Genomic DNA, 23,743 nt, shown 5'->3' with positions numbered 1-23,743 from the left:
AGTAATTGTTATTATTGAGTGCTTACTATCTCAGTCATTCTCAAAGAGTATATTCTTGAGAATAACATTAACCCCATTTTGTAGATGAGGAAACTAAGGCATAGAGAGATAATCTAGCTAATAAGGTTATATCTAGCATTGTGACAATTTCTTTTTTCTTATTCTGAACTTAATGCTATAATTGCAGCTCCCATTATGAAATACGGCTTTATTAAAGACCTTCAAGTTACCACTCAGTCTCATTTGTTGGCTCCTCTTTCTTTAATAGCAGCACGCCCTAGGACTTCATCCTTGACCCACTTCCCCTTTTCCTCCTATATACTATTTTCGGTTTACCATATCTAAATTAGTAACGTCACTTTCCATATATTGGCTGACGACTCCAAAATTTGTATCTCCAGTGTGAACCTCTGTCCTAATGTAAGTATACAGATGCCTGTGCCTTAAACACGCATCCTTTAATATCTTATAAGAACCTTATACCCAACATCTCCAAAATGGAAATCATTATGTTTAACGCCAAACTTACTCTTTCTTTTTACTTTCAGTTGACGTCAATACCAGCTGTCCATTTACTCAAGTCAGAAATCTGGTTATCATACTAAAATGCTTTTTTTTTTTTTTTCCTGGACTCCTAACATCCAGTTAGGTAACTGACCTGGAGGAGTCAGTGTCTAAGGATTTCTTGTATTTATCTTTTCTCCATTTTCATGATCTCTTGAGGAATGATAGATGGTACAGAACAAAGCAAAGACTAATGATGATAATAGTAACATAGGTATAAACCCTTGTATTTTTGTATTGTACTTAGAATTTTAGAAGCACTTTTATGTATATTATCTCATGATTTTAGAATAAAGGGGAAGGTGTTAACAGAAAAGCACTGGCCTGAGAATGACATTCCTGTGGTGGGATATAGGATAATAAGGCTGATTTTTCTTACACCAGTAAGAAAACTGACTCTAGGAGGAATCCAGAAATGTCTTTAGTAACCTTGAATAAAGCTTTCCTAGATGAGGTAAAACTTCATAAGGGAAAAAAAATATTTGTACAAAGCAAGTTTGTGTATTTTTATGATAGGTTCATTTCCTCTAAATGAAAAGCTTTCCTCTAAATGAAATGTGCATTGGAAACAACGATACAATTTAAGTATATGTAAATATGCATTTAAACAATTTTAAAAAGTAGTTTATACTTAAATTGTTCCCAAGGGAACTATTTTGAAGGTTAGAAATGACTGTTAAAAGATCAGTCTCATTTCCGACTCCATACAAAGCAGGCAGTTCTTCAAAGTGTTGAATGAGAACCAAAGTCAGGAGGTTGTAATACCTTATTAAATATGTTTGATGGCCCCAAGTTTTCCCAGAAGCCCCTTGAAAGGGTCTTGGAAAGTTGTTGCTCCGTAGAATTGCTCCTTACTTTCTTGGAATGATGAAGATACTCCTTTATCTGCTGATTTGCTATAATAATGACATGCTAGTAATTTATAAATATTTTAAGATATAAAAACCATGTACTGGACATTATAAACTGTGGCATTTTAAATAATATTTTGAGATACTGATTCCTAAGTCATCCCGCATAATCAGTTAATGCATGTTTTACAAAACATAATGCCATGTAGATTCATCATTTATTATTTAATAAAACATTACTTGTGATTATTTCTTTAAAAAGTCTGGCATTGGTTGGTCATCATTATAATACCCTCTTCTTATACTGTTATCTTTCTAAGAAATTGTATTTTAAATGTGTGTCATTTCACCTATGAAATTTTCCCTGTAAGTGATCAGATCAGGAGTTTGTGGAGTAACATATGTTTTGGATATTACATCTTTAGAAGAATGTTGACAAAGTGGACTGTGGGCAACAGGAAGATCAGGAGATTGTGAGGCTGCATAGAAACTGCAATGAGATGATGGCGACTGTGCCTGGACATGCGTATTGTTGATACTACCATTGCCAGCATTTCGCCCTTATCTGCTGCAGCTACCCACACCTGTTTTATCTAGCCAAGCTCGTAGCCCCTTTGTTTCCTTACATTCCATCTCATGGGACGAGAAGTCCCTCCACCTCTTCAACCCATCCCATTTAATTCTGTGTTTCTTCCCCAGATTAGTGCAGGGATGGAAGCTTGGATTTTAGGATTCTTAGGTCTTTGGAAATCACTGGTTCTGTGATTTTTCAGCATAAATTAGTCTAGGAATCATAACAATTTTACAAGATAGTAGGTTTTAATAGCACACCATGCATAGTAAACTGTGGACTTCTTGCCTTTTCAGCCAAAGATGTAACTTATATATGTCCCTTCACTGGTGCTGTACGAGGAACTCTGACTGTCACGAATTATAGGTTATATTTCAAGAGCATGGAACGGGTAAGACTTGGATTAGATTTTTGTGTGTACATGAGTGTGCTGTTTGCAGCTAGTTTTGTTAATTTCTGATCATTTCTAATTAAAGCATTTCTGATTCAGATTTTGATCAGCTGTATAATTGTACAGTATTAATTGCTCAGTGTTAATTATTTTTTCTTCCTTTCTTTAGGATCCTCCGTTTGTTTTAGATGCTTCTCTTGGTGTGATAAATAGAGTAGAAAAAATTGGTGGTGCTTCTAGTCGAGGTGAAAATTCTTATGGACTAGAAACTGTGTGTAAGGTAAATGTTATGTTTGTGATTTTCTTTGGTTTGAAAAGCTTTGTATTAAATAAAACCCATTTTGAAATTGCTTTCCAAAATATGAAATTGATTTCCAATTAGAAATTTTATTCTAGTATGACATTGACAGAAGAAAGCAAAATTTAGCAGTAACAGAAAAGGTGATTGATGAATTAGACTTAATTCTTTTGGGCCCAGTTCAGTCTACATATTTTGATATGTTCACAAATTTCATAACATTTTTAATAATGACCATCTTGGCTGGTTGCAGTGACTCATGCCTGTAGTCCTAGCACTTTTGGAGACTGGGGTGGGCAGATCACTTGAAGTCAAGAGTTTGAGACTAGTCTGGCCAACATGATGAAACCCCATCTCTACTAAAAAATATAAAAATTAGCCAGGCATGATGGCAGGCACTTGTAATCTCAGTTACTAGGGAGGCTGAGGCAGGAGAATTGCTTTAACCTGGGAGATGGAGGTTGTAGTGAGCCAAGATGGTGCCACTGCACTCCATCCTGGGCAACAGCAAGGCTCTGTGTTAAAAAATAATAATATTAATAATAATGACTATCTTTAATGCACATAGTACTCACAGGATACCAAATACTTCCACATTCGTTATTTCACTTTGAGCCTTATAAAAATCCTATGAGGTAGGCACAATAGACATTATTACTTTTAATTTACAAATTAGCAACATAAGGCTCTGAGAAATTCTGCTACTTTATAGTGGAAAACTAAATATGATATATTCATCATTACCTATCTTTTCTATTTCTAGTTCTCATAATTTTTCTACTTCTAAAACAATGGTGGGGAAAAATTGATACTGTAGAGTTTTCCTATGTTCTTATCTATTGGCATTCTTTAAATGCATTGATACTAGAATGAAATATAGATAGTTACATTTTTACCATTAAGTTATAGATATTTACCACTTCTCCAGGTCACTGTTATTAAGGCCTATTCTATATCACATTGTTCCTTTCTTTTGCTTTTCTGAGAGGGCTGAAAGAAACAGCATGTGTATATATAATTCAAGATACTTTCTTCTGCTAATCTTTGAAGTTTTGTGACTCTGGTATTAAAGCTAATGACTTAGTAATTATTTTTGTACTTTCCTCTTTCCTTTCCTTTTCCTTTTCCTTTTTCTTTTTTCTCACTCTGTCGCCCAGGCTGAGTGCAGTGGTGTGATCTCAGCTAACTGCAACCTCTGCCTCCTGGGTTCAGGTGATTGTCCTACTTAACTCTTGAGTAGCTGGGATTACAGGCACATGATACCATGTCCAACTAATTTTTGTATTTTTGGTAGATATTGGGTTTCACCACGTTGGCCAGGCTGGTCTAGGACTCCTGGCCTCAAGTGATCTACCCACTTCAGCCTCCCAAAGTGCTGGGATTACAGGCATGAGCCACTGTGCCTGGCCTGTAGTTTTCCATTATAGTTAGAAGGGCTCTGTGAGTGTAATCACTGTCAACCATGGGTCAAGCACACTGTTTCTTGATTACTTTTCTATAGTCTAATAGTAAGTAGCACATAGAATGTAAGAGGAAGTAAAAAGATAATTTTGAATCTTAATTATTTTAAATACTTTTTTTTACAGGGAACAGGATCATTATCAATAAACACAAACATTTATAAGGCCCCTGACGTGGTCCTCTCAGAGAAATCTGTGCTCAACAGAATAATTCTGAGTATCTCCTAGTTATAAAGATATTTACTGAGGGAAAACAAGATATCAGGTTAAGTTCCTGCACATGCTTATTTTAAAAGATAGTAAAGCTAGCATTATAGTTTTGGATCAGATTTATAATATACTGTTTTACTTATGTATTGTGGGTACATCGTAGTGGAGTGGCTTTGTGTGCGGTTCTACAAAATGAGGCATAATAAAGCTATTTTGAATTCTGCCTAGGTTAAAACATTTAAATAAAATGAATGGTCTTAAAATTATTATTTTCTTATGAATTTATTTCTTAAATTTTTTGTAGAGACAAGCTCTTGCTGTATTGCCCAGGCTGGTCTTGAATTTGTAACGATTTAGGTTTCATTCAAGTTATCAGTGCATTTAAAGAATGCCAGTAGATAAGAACATAGGAAAAGTCTGCAATATCAGTTTTTTCCCACCACTGTTTTAGAGTCGAAACGCCTCAAACGTCACTGCTGCGTTGGCCACCCAAAGTGTCGAATCACAGGCATGAGCCACTATGTCTGACCCTTAAAATTATCTTAATCCCCAGTTTTTTTCTAAGTGCTATTAGGATACCAGTAAATCAGAACATAAATATTTGCATTCAGCCTGAGCATAGACAATTACTTAGGGACAAATGGAAGGGAACCTTGGTCTTTAGACCTGACTATAAAAGCCTGGATAATATAAAGCAAACTATGCAGAGTTTATGATTATCAGTAGATGGTGGAAGAATGTGGTTATGGAATAAAGGAAGGAAGACCTTTAGGCAGGGTTTAGTTCTGTTAATTCTAGTAGCAGGGCACTTAGGAAGAGAAGATACAATGCAAATGAACCCTGGGAAGGGATAGTAGGAAAATAATCACCAGATATAATGGAAATGAAGACCCATAAGAAATGTAACAACTACTAATCAGGTTTTATTAGTAAGGAAATTTATGACAGAAAATGGGCTTTCACAGGGAAAACATGCTGATAATGTCTATCAGTCAGGATATTAATCTTCAGATGTACTATTTTTAATCTCCAGTGCCTACATCAGATACTACCTTTTCACTAGCCTATTTTGAGTCCATAAACATAGGTAAATTTCCTGCCTTCTATATTCTTCTTTGTAGTAGAGTACCTTGTGTTTCTTTCCGTTATTCCCAATAAACCATTAGAATTCACCTGTATCCAGGAGCTGTTGTCTGTTTATTTTTGTATCCCATATTCATAGATCTTAACATTTTACAAGATAGTTCCAAGGAACCTTGTTTATTCATTTAAGTAGTTGGTGAACAAACAATTATTAACTTGGATTCTAAATCTTTTCTAGGATATTAGGAATTTACGATTTGCTCATAAACCTGAGGGGCGGACAAGAAGATCCATATTTGAGAATCTAATGAAATATGCATTTCCTGTCTCTAATAACCTGGTAAAATATTTCCTGCTTTTGGAAAATTCGTGCTATAATTGTTGATGTAGTATAAAGAAAGCTGTCTAGGCTATCTAGAATCTCCACATTTACATCCTTGCTTTTATAGTTAATCAGATGTATAGTGTGGGTGTAACCTAGTCTCCTGGATCAATTTCTTTAGGTGTGAAATAAGGAAGCTGGACTAGCTGATTTTCTGAGGTCCATTCCAGCATAACATTTTATAATTATATGATCTTGCTATTCAGGGTGTTTCCATGATGAAAAGCTATCTGTTATCTTCATTAGGATTTGAAATCTCCTTTAAAAAGGAGGGCCAGTTAAGACTTAATTGGGAGCCAGTTAAGACTAGCAATTTGGGAGGTAAGAGTAGGCAAACCCTGAGTTCCCATTATGTGCTATCAACAGTGTTAGACTCTCACATTTATGTCACTTCACTTCTATGTAGCCTATTATGATGGATATTATTTATCACTGTTTTAGCAATGAAAGAAGCATCAGATAAGCAGTTATCTCAAGGGCACAGTTAGTAGGAATACAATTAGGAATGATTGTTGGTCTTATGTTCAATTTTTTTTTTTTTGGCATCATAGTTGTTTTTAAATGTAATGTCTTTCTTTATTTGAAAGTAAACCTACAAAAGCTACCAAAGATAATATGAAGGAAATATAATGACATGTTAGTATTTGATAAATTTGTTGGCAAGTGTCTGCGCTTTTTTGTATGCTTGAAAAATACGTTAAAAAATAAATTTTCGGCCGGGCGCGGTGGCTCAAGCCTGTAATCCCAGCACTTTGGGAGGCTGAGGCGGGTGGATCACGAGGTCAAGAGATCGAGACCATCCTGGCCAACATAGTGAAACCCTATCTCTACTAAAAATACAAAACTTTAGCTGGGCATGGTGGTGTGTGCCTGTAATCCCAGCTACTCAGGAGGCTGAGGCAGGAGAATTTTCTGAACCCAGGAGGCGGAGGTTGCAATGAGCCGAGATCACGCCATTGCACTCCAGCCTGGGTAACAAGAGGGAAACTCTGTCTCAAAAATAAAAATAAAAATAAAAATAAAAAAATAATTTTTCAAAATTATAAAACAAAAACTATAATACAAAAAAGGATGTTAATACAAACTATGCTTGCAGATAAATAAATGAAAACTTTGGATATATGGATACATTTCTGATTCATTACCTTTGTGAATATCTTTTTTAGCTCTTAACCTTTGTTTACTTTTTTGTAGCCTCTTTTTGCTTTTGAATATAAGGAAGTATTCCCTGAAAATGGGTGGAAGTTATATGACCCTCTTTTAGAGTATAGGAGGCAGGTATGTACTTTCTTTTCTTTCAGTTTTAGTATTCTGTATTTTTTTTCATTACAAAGAAACTGGGTGGAACCATGTATGAAAACCAGTATATCTCATACCACAGTAATTCACCACATCAAGAGATTAAAGCAGAATTCACTCTTGAAATCTGTGTTTTAGTGTATCATTCTTCCTATTCTTTCTTCAGTATACCACTTCTCAAAGAGTCTCTATACTGTATTACTTAAGCTCTGCCTAAAATAGTCTTTTATTTTTAACTTTCCTCCTGTCCAATGTGCTTAACTTTCCTCCTGTCCAATGTGCTTACTTGAGAATTTAAGACATATCAATTATTTCTTGTTCATCGTTAGATTTGTCATCTAGAGTATTTTAGAATTCAAATATGAAAATTCTTGAGCTTATACATTTATATTTAGGTTTCAAACATAGCATTTTAATTTGAACATTTCTAATTTATTGTGGTTTTGTTTCACAAAGGCAGGTAGAGTAAAGAACCACCACCAGAGAGCTAAGGACACCTAAATGACTTAAAGTGGAGTTTGTTACTACACTCGCATGTGGAAAGTGAAGTTGAAATTTCCTCATTCACTTATACCGTTAATCGGCAAAATAGGAAATAAAATACAAAACAAATGGGAATCAACTAAAAGCCATAGTTGATAAAAAGAGTATATAAGAAACATGTTAGATTTGTGGTAATTCAAAAATCTAATGTCAGAAGAAGATGACTAAGCAACCAAAAAGTCTAGCAGGCGTCTTCAGAAATTATAAAAATGAGGACTACTCTTTGGGAATCTGGGAAGAAATTGCTGTCCCAGGAGCGTTCAGTGTAGAACTTTGGAAAGCAGATGAGGTAACTGTCTAAAGAAAAGAAGTAAATTATTATTGAAAAGAAAAAATAACTGTAACTGAACAATACACCCATACAGAAAGAATTATGAGATTAGAAACTGTGGCAGTAAGAGTAGAGCATTTGCATTTCTCTAATGACCAGTGATAACGAGCATTTTTTCAGATGTTTGTTGGCCTCATGTAAAGTGTCTGTTCATATCCTTCACCCCCTTTTGAATGGACTTGTTTTTTTTTTTGTGAATCTGTTTTAGTTCTTTGTAAATTCTGGATATCAGCCCTTTGTCAGATGGGTAGACTGCAAAAATTTTATCCCATTCTGTTGGTTGCCGATTCACTCTAATGACTGTTTCTTTTGCCGTGCAGAAGCTGTGGAGTTTGATTAGGTCCCATTTGTCTATTTTGGCTTTTGTTGCCATTGCCTTTGGTGTTTTGGTCATGAAGTCCTTGCCTACGCCTACGTCCTGAATGGTTTTGCCTAGATTTTCTTCTAGGGTTTTTATGGTGTTGGGTCTTATGTTTAAGTCTTTCATCCATCTGGAGTTAATTTTAGTGTAAGGTGTATTGAGATACCGTCTCACGCCCATTCGAATGGTGATCATTAAAAAATCTAGAGACAACAGATGCTGGAGAGGATGTGGAGAAACAGGAATACTTTTACACTGTTGGTGGGAGTGTAAATTAGTTCAACCATTGTGGAAGACAGTATGGCAATTCCTTAAGGACCCAGAAATAGAAATTCCATTTGACCCAGCAATCCCATTACTGGGTATATATCCAAAGGATTATAAATCATTCTACTATAAGGACACATGCACATGAATGTTCACTGCAGCACTGTTTACAGTAGCAAAGACCTGGAACCAACCCAAATGCCCATCGATGATAGACTGGACAGGGAATATGTGGCACATATACACCATGGAATATTATGCAGCCAGCAAAAGCGATGAGTTCGTGTCCTTTGTAGGGACATGGATGGACCTGGAAACCATCATTCTCAGCAAACTGACACAAGAGCAGAAAAACACATGTTCTCACTCATGGGCGGGTGTTGAACAATGAGAGAACACATGGACACAGGGAGGGGAGCACTACACACTGGGGTCAGTTGGGGGGAAATAAGGGGTGGGGAATTGGGGAGAGATAGCATGGGGAGAAACACCAGATATAGGTGAAGGGGAGGAAAGCAGCAAATCACACTGCCATGTGTGTACCTATGCAACAATCTTGCATGTTCTTCACATGTACTCCCAAACCTAAAATGCAATAAAAAAAAAAAAAAGAAAAGTCTAGAGCCTTGCATTTGGTATTGGCAGTTTATTTGCAGACTAGAATCCAGCCATTCCAACTACCAGCCCAGTGCTCCTTCTAGGCCCTCTGCTCAGTTTCAGAGCACTCACCTTTCCAAGGGATTGCCTAGTGCAAGTTCTCCCTGGGGTGTTGTTTGTAGTAACTGGAACTGAGAGATGCTCAAGAAGAAAATGAAAAAACAAAAAGGAACTTTTTGCAAAGACCTGATAAATCTTAGAAACGTTTCATACTACAGCTCCTCCAGAGTATATCTGGTCCACATTTGCATATGAAAGGGACGTAAATTCACTGAAATTAAAAGTGCAGTTAACAAAAAAGACAAAAAAGAAATAGAGCATTGGCTTCTACATTAAATGGTATGGATGCTTTATGGTCTTTGACTTACTAGATGAATTTGTTGGCTTCTTTTTTTTGGCAGAGTGAGAAACTCTCTCTGAGTCAAATAAAAGGTCTAATGGAGAGGACACTGTATTTGTAGCTGGAAGTAATAGTTTTAAGATTTTTTTCTTGGATATATTTTAAGTTTATTACAGAAGAAAATGAAGATGATCTTTTAAAATTAAAGACTAATAAAGTATCAGAGTATTCAGTTTCCTCCTTTAAAATAAAGTATTCATTTTCTCCCTTGAAACAAAAAAGGAAGTGGTAATACTTGCATTCTGTACAAAATTCAAAAGGTCCTGCAGGGTGTAAGGACAACGTTGTGTCCCCCACAGCCATCCCAGTTCCCCTCCCTTTAGGAAATGATATTATTGGTTTCCTGAGTATTTTTTCAGAGGTTTCATGTTTACAAAGCTTGTGTATGTATGTGTGTATATTGTTTATTGTTTATTTTTTTAAATTTAAGACTGGCTCCAGTGAAGATTTGAACCAGCAACCTTGCAGTTGCAGGCCTTATACTTTAACTACTGTGGTAACAGGCCACTTTTATTTTTATTTTTTGCGATGGATTCTCACATTGTTGCCTGGACTGGAGTGCAATGGTGTGATCTACTCATTGCAATCTCTGCCTCCTGGGTTCACATGATTCTCCTGCCTGAGCCTCCTGAGTAGCTCGGATTACAGACACACACACCACACCTGGCTAAATTTTTGTATTTTTAGTAGAGATAGGTTTCACTATGTTGACCAGACTGGTCTTGAACTTCTGACCTCATAATCTGCCAGCTTTGGCCTCCCAAAGTGCTGGAATTACAGGCGTGAGCCACCATGCCTGGCCTAAGTGTATATTGTTTTTTTTTAAGCATATGGTAGCATGCCATGTACACTCTTCTGTGCCTATTTTCATTAATATACTTTGTTGATTGTACCATCTCTAAACATACACATCTTCCTATTTTTTAAAATTGAGATATAACTCACATACCATAAAATTTACTATTTTAAAGTATACAGTCTGCTTTTTAACATATTCATGAAATTTTGGAATTACTACTACATTTTAATTCTAGGACATTTAGAAGACTTGGTTTTAAATTTTAGCTTTAGTTCTTACTCTCACACTTAGATGTAGGCCCTTGAATGAGTTATTAATGTCACGATGCCTTTATTTTTTACTTGGTGATAGATACTACTTTATGGGATGGTTGAAGGATTAATAATATATAGAAAGATAGTTGGTAAACTGTAAAAATCTATCCAAATCATGATTATTATATTTGTTATATTGTAAGGCTCTGAAAACAGGTATCATGACTGGCTTTGTCATATGCTGCCACTAAAAAAATGAAAGCCACATTCATTCAATAGATCTATGTATAATAGTGCTGAAAAAATTAGACTGTATCTTTTCAAAAATAGGCAGAGGCTGGGCACAGTGGCTTACGCCTGTAATTTCAGCACTTTGGGAGGCCAAGGCCGGCAGATCGCTTGAGCCCAGAAGTTTGAGACCAGCCTGGGCAGCACAGTGAAACCTCATCTGTACAAAAAATAAAAATTAATCAGGTCTGGCGTGCACCTGTAGTCCCAGCTACTTGGGAGGCCGAGATCAAGGCTGTGGTGAGCCATGAACATGCTGCTGCACTCAAGCTTAGGCAATAGGTTGATACCATGTCTCAAAAAATAAGTAAATAAAATAAAAATGGTCAAAGCTATTAATAACCATTTAGGTGTGTCATATAGGAGAATGTTTATTTAATTTACTCTTGAAGGACATATACAGTATGTAGTGATTATAGAGAGGACTATGGAACTTGTGGATAGGATAAGGCCAAGAAAAATCAAGTCATAAGTCTGGGCACAGTAGCTCACACTAATCCTAGCACTTTTGGAGGCCAAGGTGGATCACTTGAGCCCAGGAGTTTAAGACAAGCTTGGGCAACATGATACAACCCCGTCTCTACCAAAAATACAAAAATTAGCCAGGTGTGGTGACACATGCCTACAGTCCCAGCTACCCAGGGGGCTGAGGCAGGAGGATCAATTGACCCTTGGAGGTCAAGGTTGCACAGTGAGCCATGAGTGCACCACTGCACTTCAGCCTGGGCGACAGAGTGAGACCTTATCTCAAAAAAAAAAAAAAAATCAAGTCATGGGTAAAAAATCTGTATAAAGATAATGAGCAGCCCAGTACAGTGGTTCACAGCTGTAATCCCAGCACTTACTTTACTTTGATAAACCAAGGTAGGAAGATTGCTTGAGTTCAGGAGTTCAACACCAGCCTGGGCAACATGGTGAAACCCCATCTCTACAAAAATATACAAAAATTAGCCTGGCATGGTGGTGCATGCCTGAAGTCCTAGCTACTCTGGAGGCTGAGGTGGGAGGTTTTCTTGAGCCCGGGAGGTTGAGGCTGCAGTGAGCTGTGATCGCATAGCACTCCAGCCTGGGTCAAGAATGCAAAGACCCTATCTCAAGAAACGAACAAAAAAGATAATGAGCATGGTCTCCTGTAGAAATACCCAACAAAAGGTACATGCATTACTTAACAAACTTGGAAAACAGTCACTTCAGTCAAGGGAAACAGAATTTATCCTTAGAACTGTAAAGTAAGTAACTAAGAAAGCCATATCCTTTCAATTTTGTTGTATAATAAATTGAATCTGACAAGTGGTTTTTCTTGAATTTTCAGAGATCATAAAATTTAAAATAGATTTTCTTAGGTCATTTAATATAATAGCTTTATTTTCTATACAGTGAAGGATGGAAAATTTCAGTTGTTTTACTAAGTAATCCTGTATGTGATGTAGTATACCATTTATAAAATAGCAGATATTGAAGGACCACATGGGAGCTCAATAGAGTATGTTTTTAAAAAGTTGTTTTACGTATTTGTTACCTGTTGCCACTGTGCCTTCCATTACTCCCTTGCTTTTCTAATATATTTTAGATTAACAACATCCCATTAGTAATATAATGCCTGAGTGAAAAATGTACTTAAGGTATGTGATAGCTGTGTATGTACCACTCTGGTGGATACTTGGTGCCTGACCTCTGATACTTCTTTGTATAGATGAATGGCAACAAAGTCAGTCATCCAGTCTAACTGAATGAGACCTTGTTCTCTTTCAAGAATAGGAACATTTGCAGTCTTAACTGTTTCCTTCCTCCCCCTGAATGTGCTTAGCACAGGCCCACACTCAATTTAGTGAATTAATGTCTGTTATACTAACATCAAATTGAGTTCCACAAATGAATACATATCCCTACATTAGAATATCTAATCTTAAAAGCCTGGTACCACAGGCAGACAACAGCTATCCTAACACTTTAAGGGATGGACAGTAGAGGTCAGAGAGATTGAACAGGATGGCATCTGTCCTGGTGTCTTTTAATATTTTAGTTAGATAATTTGTCTTATGTTTCATTTCACATGTAGGGAATTCCAAATGAAAGCTGGAGAATAACAAAGATAAATGAACGATATGAACTTTGTGACACATACCCTGCCCTCCTGGTTGTGCCAGCAAATATTCCTGATGAAGAATTAAAGAGAGTAGCATCCTTCAGATCAAGAGGCCGTATCCCAGTAAGAAGTTTTGATGAGCCTTTGCAAGTGCTTTTTTACTCATTGCTGAGATTACTGAGTGGGAGAATGGATTCAAGATACAAATAGCTACAGCAGCAGGTCTTTCATGGGGATATTGGAGATTGATTTATTTAGTAAAAGTTAAAACTGGAGGAAAGACTTCAAAAGGTTTCTGGAGAGTGTGATATGGGTACTAGATAAATGCACAGAATTGCATGATTCTTTACTGAGAAAGTTTGCTTGCTGTATTAGTCCCTATTTCTTTATCTTCTTGTACATTCTTTAGTCATGGTGATAAATGTTCTTTTAAGTCCTAGAAATAAGCACACCTTACAAATTTATGATGAATAATGGGATTTTAGAAAGATGAGCTTAAATAATTTTAGGTACAAAATTCATATATTCTAAAGACTTTTAGAACTGAGCAGTTTGACTGTTAAGTGTTTAATTAGCCCTGTTTCAAAGTATGTTTTTCAGGAGATAACATTTCCCAATAACCAATGACTTTCTTAAATCAATATCTGACTAAAGAATTAGACCAAGTTTTCCACATGCCAGACTTGGATTGAAAGAAAGGTGATGATTTTTCCTAGCAGCCGCAGATAGCCTTTCATGGCCAGGCTTTGGATCCAGTTAGAAAACAGAGCGTTATCGAGTACTGTTTTTGAGGATTATAAACAGAGAAGTATGTTAAAGGTATGTTATTTTTTTTTCCACACTAAGGTTTTATCATGGATTCATCCTGAAAGTCAAGCCACAATCACTCGGTGTAGCCAGCCCATGGTTGGAGTGAGTGGAAAGCGAAGCAAAGAAGATGAAAAATACCTTCAAGCTATCATGGATTCTAATGCCCAGTCTCACAAAATCTTTATATTTGATGCTCGGCCAAGTGTTAATGCTGTTGCCAATAAGGTCAGATGGTCTTTTAGTAATTATGATTATAATCATGGTTTCATGGATCAGCTGAGTTTGGCAGGGCCGCAGTGTAGTAAAAAGAGCTCAGGCTCTGCAGTGGTAAAGATGCAGGTTCTAGTCTTGGCTCTGCAACTTGATGGTGTGAGTTTGAGTTAAATTATTTAACCTTTTTAGACCTCAATTTGCTTACTGGTAAAAATGAGAATAATAATAGTTAACAGTGTTTGGAAGCAAAAATCATTTAATAAAAAAAAGCATAACTCCATGCTTACTTACATAATAACTAGGTGTTCAGTTATTCTTAGTTTCCCACTTCTCCAAATTTGACAACTAAGTGAGCTTATGACTGACTGAAGTCCCTGTGTAGTACTGCTCTAGGAATAGTGAACTAGAGTTCTCAGTGACTAGTGGTGCCCTCTTCTGACCGCCCTCCACCTGAACAGGTTATTTAGACTGAAGAATTGGCAGTTAGCTGTAGTTGATTGTTCCAGTAGAATAAATATTAACATTGTGGAAATTGAAATTTTGGTTCAGCTGACAAAATCTATAGAAGGAAGGAAGGAGAGAGAAGACATAACAACGTAACTACAGCAGCAGGAACTATTACTGAAAAGTGCTCATCTTTTAAAATGTACATTTCAGTGCTTTTAGTATATTCACAAAGTCATACAACCATCACTGCTACCTGATTCTAGGGCATTTTCATTCTGTGTGTTTCTGTGATAGGTTCTGTATAGTTGTTACCACTGCTATCTTTCTAGAATGTTGCAACAAATTTGAATCGAAAGTCCGTCTTATTCCCACTCCTCAGAAGTAATCCTTGTTAACAGGTATCCATTGAAACACTTATTTCTATTATTGTGCCAAACGATTTCCCAGACTCTCAGTGTCAGAAGGGAAGCTAAACTTCTGTTCTTTTGGTAATCTGTTGCTGGTTATGAGCTGATAGGTTTTGTTGTTTTAAAAGATATGGGTCATATGATCACTTAATTATTATTTTTTGAGACAGAGTATTGCTCTGTCACCAGCTGGAATGCAGTGGCACAATCTTGGCTCACTGCAGCCTCTGTCTCCCGGGTTCAAGCGATTCCCTGCTTCAGCCTCCTAAGTAGCTGGGACTACAGGCACATGCTGCCACACCAGGCTAATTTTTTTTATTTTAGTAGAGATGGGGTTTCACCATGACCAGGATGGTCTCGATCTCCTGACCTCGTCATCTGCCCACCTCAGCCTCCCAAAGTGCTATGATTAACAGCGTGAGTCACCACGCCTAGCCGATCACTTAATTTTATATAATTACATTTGTTGCTCCAGTATTTTTCTATTTTGTTTCTATTAGGGTTCTAAGAAGTATGATCTTATACATGAGTTAGATTGGAGATAGAATATTTTATTCATGAAATTTTATAAAAAGATTAAGTCCAAAAAAGTGAGATGCTTCTTTCTAGCCCATAGCTTATTTTGAACACCAAATATTTCCTCATTTCATTCTGTAGATGTAGATTTAAGTCTTTGAGGACACTGATGATGATAGTATTCTGTGCTTTTATAATTCTTCCATCTTTTTATTTAAAAAGAATTATGTGGTTAAAAAAGAAGTAGGTCATTTTGATTGCAAATAATTTATTTCTCTGATACGAAGATTAAAATGAGGTGAAGAGGCAGGGAGGTGGAGAAGCATAGGTGGACCAGGCATGTGGTCCCAGCACATGAAACTTAACAGTCTGGTAATTTCAGTAAATATGAAGGTAAGTCTTCTGTAAGAAATTATGCTTGGGTAGGACTTGAAGTATAGGCAGGGAAAATTTAGTGCTTTACAATGTTTAAATACCTTCTTATGTATTTCACATTTAATTTTAATAATGGCCACATGAGGAAGTCAGAGTTAAGTGTATATTCATTTTGCAAAGAAGAAGATGAGGTAGGAGTGGCTGTGCTAAATAAGTTGTCCTGAACTACCACAGTTTCCTGTGGAGTTTTCCTGGTTTCCAGTAATATGTATTATCTTTTATGCTATTGGAAATTTTGTCACTTGTTTACAAGTGCATTCATTTATTTTCCATGATGTGTGCTTTTTTCTAGGCAAAGGGTGGAGGTTATGAAAGTGAAGATGCCTATCAAAATGCTGAACTAGTTTTTCTGGATATCCACAATATTCACGTCATGAGAGAATCATTACGAAAGCTTAAGGAGATTGTGTACCCCAACATTGAGGAAACTCACTGGTTGTCTAACTTGGAATCTACTCATTGGCTAGAACATATTAAGGTATGTGTGTGTTACTATATCCCAAACAAAGACTTTCTCTACCCCTTTGTTTATATTAGCTTTTTACTTATAATTGAAATGAACATGAAGATACCTTTCTCAACAATGAAAAATGGGTAAATGCTTTGATAATTGGAACTACTACTGAATTTTGATGTTTGAATGAATTAGTTTTTTATATTGTGCATTTGGTTCTGTTGTACTTCTTTTGTTTCCTTTTTCCCATCCTATCTGAATTCTAACCATCCTTCAGATTCTACTTCATATTTTATTTCTTCTATAAAGTCTTCCCAGATTGCATCCTTTTCCATTTTCTCTGAACTCTTTACTCTGTCTTTCCATCTAATCAGGTACTAACCGGTACTTTGTTGCCTTTTGTGTGTCCACCAGTGTACTTTATGGAGACCAAGACTGGATAAATCCTATATGTATTTTTTGTCCCGAGAGGGGTGAGGGTACTATGTGAATCAGTACCCAATAAATACTAGTTGCATGATTTGTGAAGTTGAAACCATTCTGATCAGGGAAATGAGGTAGAGTAGTTGCATGAGCCACACTGAGTGCTAAATCTTGTGGAGAGCATGTTAGTGCTAATTTACCTAACCTGCTCATTTAATGTTTGAAGCACCAAACTGTTATTTCTGTTAACATAGTTATGATATTTTCAGATATGGTCTGTCAGTAACGTAACTCACCAAATATATATACTTATGTAACCACATGTATAAGTATTATGAGTTAATGGGAAATACAATCTTTCATGTTAAGAAGGAGGATATTTCTACTCACATTAAAATATCCAAAGTTCAGACAGAATTGAAGAGAATACCAAACTGAACTAATAAGAATTTTAATTAGATGATTTTGACTACTGATTCTGTTTGAGGAGCTTAGAAGCTTGAAAATCACAAAGTATAAACACTAGTTAATGGCTCATTTATTAAATTAATAAATGTTCATGTGGCCCATTTATTAAATTATGTGATATGTAAATATACAGCCTCAGGCTTGATTTGGAACTAACATAAATGGTCATGTTTGATTCTGAAAACTCCAAATATTTAATTTGCAGGTACAACATGCTCTCTAAAAGGTTGGCTATAACAGAATCAAATTTCCCTAGACGTATAAGACATATAGTTTGGCAAAACTACTTTCTTCTTCTCCAGTCTTTACCATACCAAGAAAGTTTATTCACTCATTCTGTTCTAGTCTCTGCTCAAATTACCTTTGTGAGAGAGGCCTTTCTCAGCTGCTTTTTTTTACAAAATGACAGTTCTACCAGCACTCCCTGTAACTTCTATGGAAAGTTTTCACTTATTGCCATCTGATATACTGTATATTTCCTTGTTTGTGACTGGTGGGCCTCACCCAAATAGAATGTAAACTTGATTAAGCAAGTACTTTGTTCACTGCTATATGGCCCATACCTAGAGCAGTGTCTCTCTAGTAAGGGACTTCTAGTAAGGGACTTCATAAATGTTTAATAAATGAATGAATGATTTCTAATCAGGAAAACTCTTCGTGATCAGTCTTAACTAAGCTGATTCTTAACTCTGTATATGTACTTGAATTATAGGTGGAATTTATTTAAAATACTGAATTTAGGATCACTGGAGAATGTGGTCTAGGTGCTTCATGCTTACATGACTCTGATACATGTCAAGATCATCATATCACCCCATTTCCAGGATATGCTTATAACTATGATCAAGGAGAGATTGTCATATTTCCATATTTAATCTGTTTTCTTTCAATCTCATCCATGTATGTAGAACTATACTATTTTTTAAGTATTATATGATATGGCTATTGCAGAGAATAGGGGCTGTATTGTCTTTTTTTTTTTTTTTTTTTTTTAAGATACCATACTTTTGTGTGTGTGTATGTGTTTTGGTTATATCTCATTCTGTTTAGTTTTAACTCAAAATGGATTTCAGAAAAGGTAAGTTATTTTGCAAAGGATTTCTGCATATTTAAAAAACAAGAGCTGAAGTTATTTCAAATAACAGGTTGGCATTAATCTGTGAATTTTCATGCATAGCGTTACAGAAAAGTAGCTCACTCTAAAGTATATACTGTACATAAAAATCTTCAGTCAAAACAATAAATGCTACTGAATGTTTTAAAAGAGATCCAGTATTATTGCTTTCAGATACTTATCCCAATTTGGTTAGGTAAGCATTGTTTTAAATCATAAAAAGGCTTCGGTTGCCATATCATTTATTTTTATTTAAATAGATTATGGAATATTTGATGATTCTTAGATCTCTTTAGAACCTTACTCTTCTAAGAAGAATCTTACACCATCATTTATTTAGCACCCAAAGGTACTTTTCATTTGGCTATTTCATTGGGCAAATTAGTAAGAGTCAACAATGAGGAGGTTTTTTTAGTTTTAAAAGCAAAATTTATATATCTTCTACCATTTAAAAAAATTCTTAGGAAGCGACAAATGTTTTTCATGTTATTGAAATAGTAATCCCTCATAAAACTGTATTATTAAATTTTGAAGAAGGAAGCATTTAACTTTAAAAACCAATTTATTAAAAAATCTGTTTTCCAGCTTATTCTTGCAGGGGCTCTTAGGATTGCTGACAAAGTAGAGTCAGGGAAGACGTCTGTGGTAGTGCACTGCAGTGACGGCTGGGATCGCACAGCTCAGCTCACTGCCCTTGCCATGCTCATGTTGGATGGATACTATCGAACCATCCGAGGATTTGAAGTCCTTGTGGAAAAAGAATGGCTAAGTTTTGGACATCGATTTCAACTAGTAAGTGAAGAACCTTGACTTCTGATGTATTACATGCATCTCATGCCAAGGCATGTGAAAATAATGCATTTTTAAAAATGAGATCTTCATCTAAAGTTGATCATTTATCTAGCAGGGTAAACATTTTTTGCTTGTTTTGGAAAGCATTAGGATATCCTAACATGACTAGTCTGGAGCCAGAGCTGGCTATTTATCAGGCGTCTGACCAGGTCTTTCCTGTGATCTCTACTGGGAAACGTCAGTGATGACCATGGGTGTTTCTGGCCAGGTATTTTCCTAAATAATTGAAAGACTTAGAAGGTATTTACCCAGATGCTGTCTGTAATGGTAACCTTTAATATACAGTAGTTACCAGAGTATACTAGCAGTGTTTATACAGTTGTCCCTTGGTATATGTGGGGGATTGGTTCCCAGACCCCATGAACAGGCCAAAATTCACACATAGTCAAGTTTTGAGGTTGGCTCTGAGGGACCATGTAAAGTCAGCCCTCTGTGTATGTGGGTTCTGCATCCTACATGTGGCTGAAACAAATCTGCATATAAGTGGACCTGTGCAGTTCAAACCATGTTGTTCAAGGGTCAGCTTTAACTTGAAAGGAACAGACATTTAAAGTTAGTCTGCTCTTTTCAACTTGAACAGTAAAATTGGGCATCTGGGATGTTTATTCAGATGGCTCATATTTTGCAGTTCTCTACAAAATGTACTTATCATGAAAAGGCCTTTTAAAACAAACTCTTACTTCAGAGAATAAAGTTCTAAATCACAATTGTTAATATCACCATTGATTTTGTCAGAAAAGCCTTCAAGTATTTTTAAGCTCATTGTGGTGGCCAAACGTTTTCTAAACGTTGAGTTTTCATTCAAAAGCTTGAATTTTTTCATTGACAACAAATACTGTCAGTTGTTTTCAAGTGATAATTCACATTGTACATTTAAAAAAAAAAGTCTAACTCTTACTAACCACAGTGCATGCATGTATTGTCTTTCAAATAAAAATGATGAAAAAGTGCCGTCTTCTACCACACTACATGCAGCAGAAGTGAGTTATATATATTTCCTGTTTCGTCACACAGGCAATTTAAAAAAGTGTACTCAAGGGATGAGATTTAATAAAACTAGTAATTTTTATTGCCTTGTTAAATATACTGGCAAAAGATAAATTGACTTTTTTCCTTTCTTTTATTTAACTGTGAGGATCTGGTAGGGTAGAATACAGTGGCTACAAGTGCAGGGTTTTTCTTTTTTCTGAGACGGGAGTCTCATTCTGTTGCCCAGGCTGGAGTGCAGTGGCATGATCTTGGTTCAGTACAAGCTCCACCTCCCAGGTTCAAGCGATTCTCCTGCCTCAGTCTCCCGAGTAGCTGGGACTACCTGTGTGTGCCACCACACCTGGCTAATTTTTTGTATTTTTAGTAGAGAGGGAGTTTCACTGTGTTAGCTAGGATGGTCTTGAACTCCTGACCTTGTGATCCAGCCACCTTGGCCTCCCAAAGTGTGGATTAGAGGCGTGAGCCACCGCACCTGGCTGACTACAGTTTTAATAATAAGCATTGCCTTGCTTGATGCCTGGTAAGGCACCAGAATTTTTAAATTTCATAATTTCTGCATCATTCGTGCAAATGCCAACACACTGAAAAAGGTAAATAATGTCTTATTATTAGGAAAATAGTTTTGACCTCACAGCCCTTGAATGTTTGTGGACCACACTTAGAATTCCTGCTTTGGGGTAAGAAGCAGGATTCTGTTTCAGTTATCTGAGTGAAAGGTCATCAGAGGAAATAACTGATAAACTAGGTAGATGACTGCCTGCTTGGAGGGTTGATGTCAAGCATTTTTAACAGGTTTTCTAAGATGTGTGCTAATATGGTTCCTCCTGATGAAGACACATTAGTGCTAAGACAGGATGGGGTACCTTTCACTAAGTGGTCAAGGTATTAACAGAGAATGGTGCCGAGTCCAGTGTCCATGGAACTGTTATTTATTGGAGAGACATTAAAATCTCCAGGACAAAAACCTGACCTTTGAGTTCTGACTGCTTCTGTCTTTCATTATCAACCTTTTAGGATCAGGGTTTCATTTATTAAACAGTACTAATTTGTATTACAAGCACTCATGCAAAGAATATCTGAGCAGTATGCATGCCAAATGTTAATAACAGATTTCTGCTTGGCAGGATAACAGGTGATTTCTACTTCCTTTTCAATGCTCTTTAAAAGACTTTCTGAAAATTTTTATGTGTATTAGACAGGGCCTCACTTTGTCACCTAGGCTGGAGTGCACAATACGTAGCCTTGTACTTTTGGGCTCAAGCCAGCCTCCCACCATAGCCTTCTGAATAGCTAGGACTACAGATGCACACCACCATGCCTGGCTTTTAAAAATTTTTTGAAGAGATGGGATCTTGCTATATTGCCCAGACCCACCTCGATTTCTTGGCTTGGCTTCAAGTGATCCTTCCACCACAGCCTCTCAAAGTGTTGGGATTACAGGTGTGAACCACAGCACCCTACTTTGCAAATTTTTAGAATACTGACCAACTGTAATTTTTTAAAAAAATTATTTCCATCAAAATATGAAAAATCCCCCTAAGTTCACATATTTCACCTTTTTGCTTCAGAGAGTTGGCCATGGAGATAAGAACCATGCGGATGCAGACAGATCGCCAGTTTTTCTTCAATTTATTGACTGTGTCTGGCAGATGACAAGACAGGTAACTTATCTGGGCTTTCTATTCTTACACATCTCCTTTCAATTTTCCTGTCAGAGTTGGGAGATTTGGTCACTGATTATCCTATAGATCATTAAATGGAAATTCTTGTACAGTCTTCATGTCCATGTGAGAGCTATTATTTATTGTCATGTTATGAGTCAGGTTAAAGGTTGTTATTTGGGGGTATTATTAAACACTTGACAATTTGATTCTATTAGCATTCAATGAGTAGCATTGATAATAACTCCTGAGAAGTTTGCTAGAAGCCATTTTTGTATTGCTGAGAGTGGAGAAAAATAAGCTAGAGAACATAAACAAAACAAAATCTTCTAAGTAACTTTAACTGTTATTTTGTTTCATCTCAATCTGTTCCTTCTGAAAATTTTTAAGGGAAAAATATATAGAAAGTATAGCAAGGTAGGCACATACTACATTTAGTTCTTAAAAATTTTTTTAGCATGGAGAGAATTATGACTTTTAGAACTTCTAAAAATTAACTTGAAATATTAATATAAATGAATTTAATATTTTGGAAAGAAAGGGGACAGAAAACACCTCGTTTATCATGGGATCACTTTATTAACGAGGCAAAGGGTCACTGACTTAAAAATATGATTTAATACTAGCTCGAGAAAAATGATCTCAAAACCCAGTTGAATGCAGCTTATTAGGAAGTAAGTTCATTATTTATCCAAGAGTTTATTAGACCCCAAAACAACTGGAAGTCTGAATTGTTTTTATTTCGATTGCCACATGAATTTAAAGTAGAGCAAGTGCTGGCTCTGCTTGGCTTTGGATCATATTAGGAGGCTATTTTTTTTAGCTTCAATAAAATGCTATTTATTTAAATAAAAGAAAATTAATGGTTATCATCAGGGGAAATAATTCTATACTTAATAGTCCCCTGCCTCCATAAGCATTTCTACTTGGGTGAATTATTTAGAAACATGTTGGGTTAAATGAAGCATTTCGTAGATATGACTACAATATGAGACTAGTATTTCTGCATGTATACTGAACAGGTGTGTACAATTCAGTTTTGTTTTATAAATCAGACCTTTGGTGTGTTGTGCGGTAGGAGGAAGGAAAGGTGCTATATACTTAGTTTAACAATGTTTAATACTTTCATGTATTATGTTTGACTTTTTCCTTTGGAATTGCCTTTGAGAGAGTATTTCAACTACGTGAGTCTCTCCCAATCCTTTTTTGAATGTATGACCCAAAACCCTAGGACCCCACTTTTGACTATTACCATATTCAGTTTTAAATAACCTTTGACTATTGGCAAAAATTAAATTCGCCATCAAAGGAGTAGGAAAGCTCTTTGAAACCTGGTATTTTGCTGATGGTTGTGTGTACTGCTTTCCAAGGTGAGTACCTTGAAGGCAATCAGGTGCTTGAATATATTAGTTCTGATATGTTAGGAAAAAAAACACATTTACCAAAAAAACCCACATTTACCAGTTACCAGTTTACTCTTGCAAAGAAGAGTACATGGTAATCTACAGCCAACCACCCTGCATTTGTCCATCTCATCTGATTTTGGAAGCAAAGCAAGGTTGGGTCTTGTTAGCACTTGGATGGGAGAATACATCCTAATACGTTTCTTCTTAGTAATTTTAATTTTGTTAACTTTTTATATGCTCTATATCTAAAAGCAGCCTTAACTCGAATTTTGAGCCCGGCACTAAATCAAAGAAAATCAGTTTAAATCTGTATTTTTGATAGAACCTAAAATACTTTATAGCCATCTGTATTTTATACACCTGATGTTTTTCTGTATATTTTCTTCCCAAACATCAAGCATATTAACTAGTCATAATGTGTGTTAGTAATCATCAGTTTTATAAATACTGGA

At 36.1% G+C, this 23,743-nt stretch overlaps 2 protein-coding genes across 7 annotated transcripts in view; one reads left to right on the top strand and one right to left on the bottom strand.

Annotated features, from left to right (window-relative positions):
* CEP57 (centrosomal protein 57) overlaps positions 1-23,743 on the bottom strand; it is an 85,133-nt gene that overhangs the window by 12,042 nt on the left and 49,348 nt on the right. The gene's annotated exons all lie outside the window — the stretch shown is intronic.
* Positions 1-23,743, top strand: part of MTMR2 (myotubularin related protein 2) — a 91,515-nt gene that overhangs the window by 63,187 nt on the left and 4,585 nt on the right. For all 6 annotated transcript variants that reach the window (XM_003923797.4, XM_003923798.4, XM_074400443.1 and 3 more), the window contains 9 exons: positions 2,283-2,377; positions 2,547-2,657; positions 5,667-5,768; positions 7,005-7,088; positions 13,069-13,218; positions 13,942-14,130; positions 16,216-16,401; positions 18,968-19,174; positions 21,793-21,885. In XM_003923797.4, coding sequence (XP_003923846.1) covers positions 2,283-2,377; positions 2,547-2,657; positions 5,667-5,768; positions 7,005-7,088; positions 13,069-13,218; positions 13,942-14,130; positions 16,216-16,401; positions 18,968-19,174; positions 21,793-21,885 — 1,217 coding nt within the window. The remainder of the gene's footprint in view (positions 1-2,282; positions 2,378-2,546; positions 2,658-5,666; positions 5,769-7,004; positions 7,089-13,068; positions 13,219-13,941; positions 14,131-16,215; positions 16,402-18,967; positions 19,175-21,792; positions 21,886-23,743) is intronic.

Source organism: Saimiri boliviensis, chromosome 6 (genome assembly GCF_048565385.1).
Source record: "Saimiri boliviensis isolate mSaiBol1 chromosome 6, mSaiBol1.pri, whole genome shotgun sequence".
In the NCBI taxonomy this organism is placed as follows: domain Eukaryota; kingdom Metazoa; phylum Chordata; class Mammalia; order Primates; family Cebidae; genus Saimiri; species Saimiri boliviensis.
Note: the sequence above shows the minus strand (reverse complement) of the source record. Positions and strands in the feature narration are given on the sequence as shown.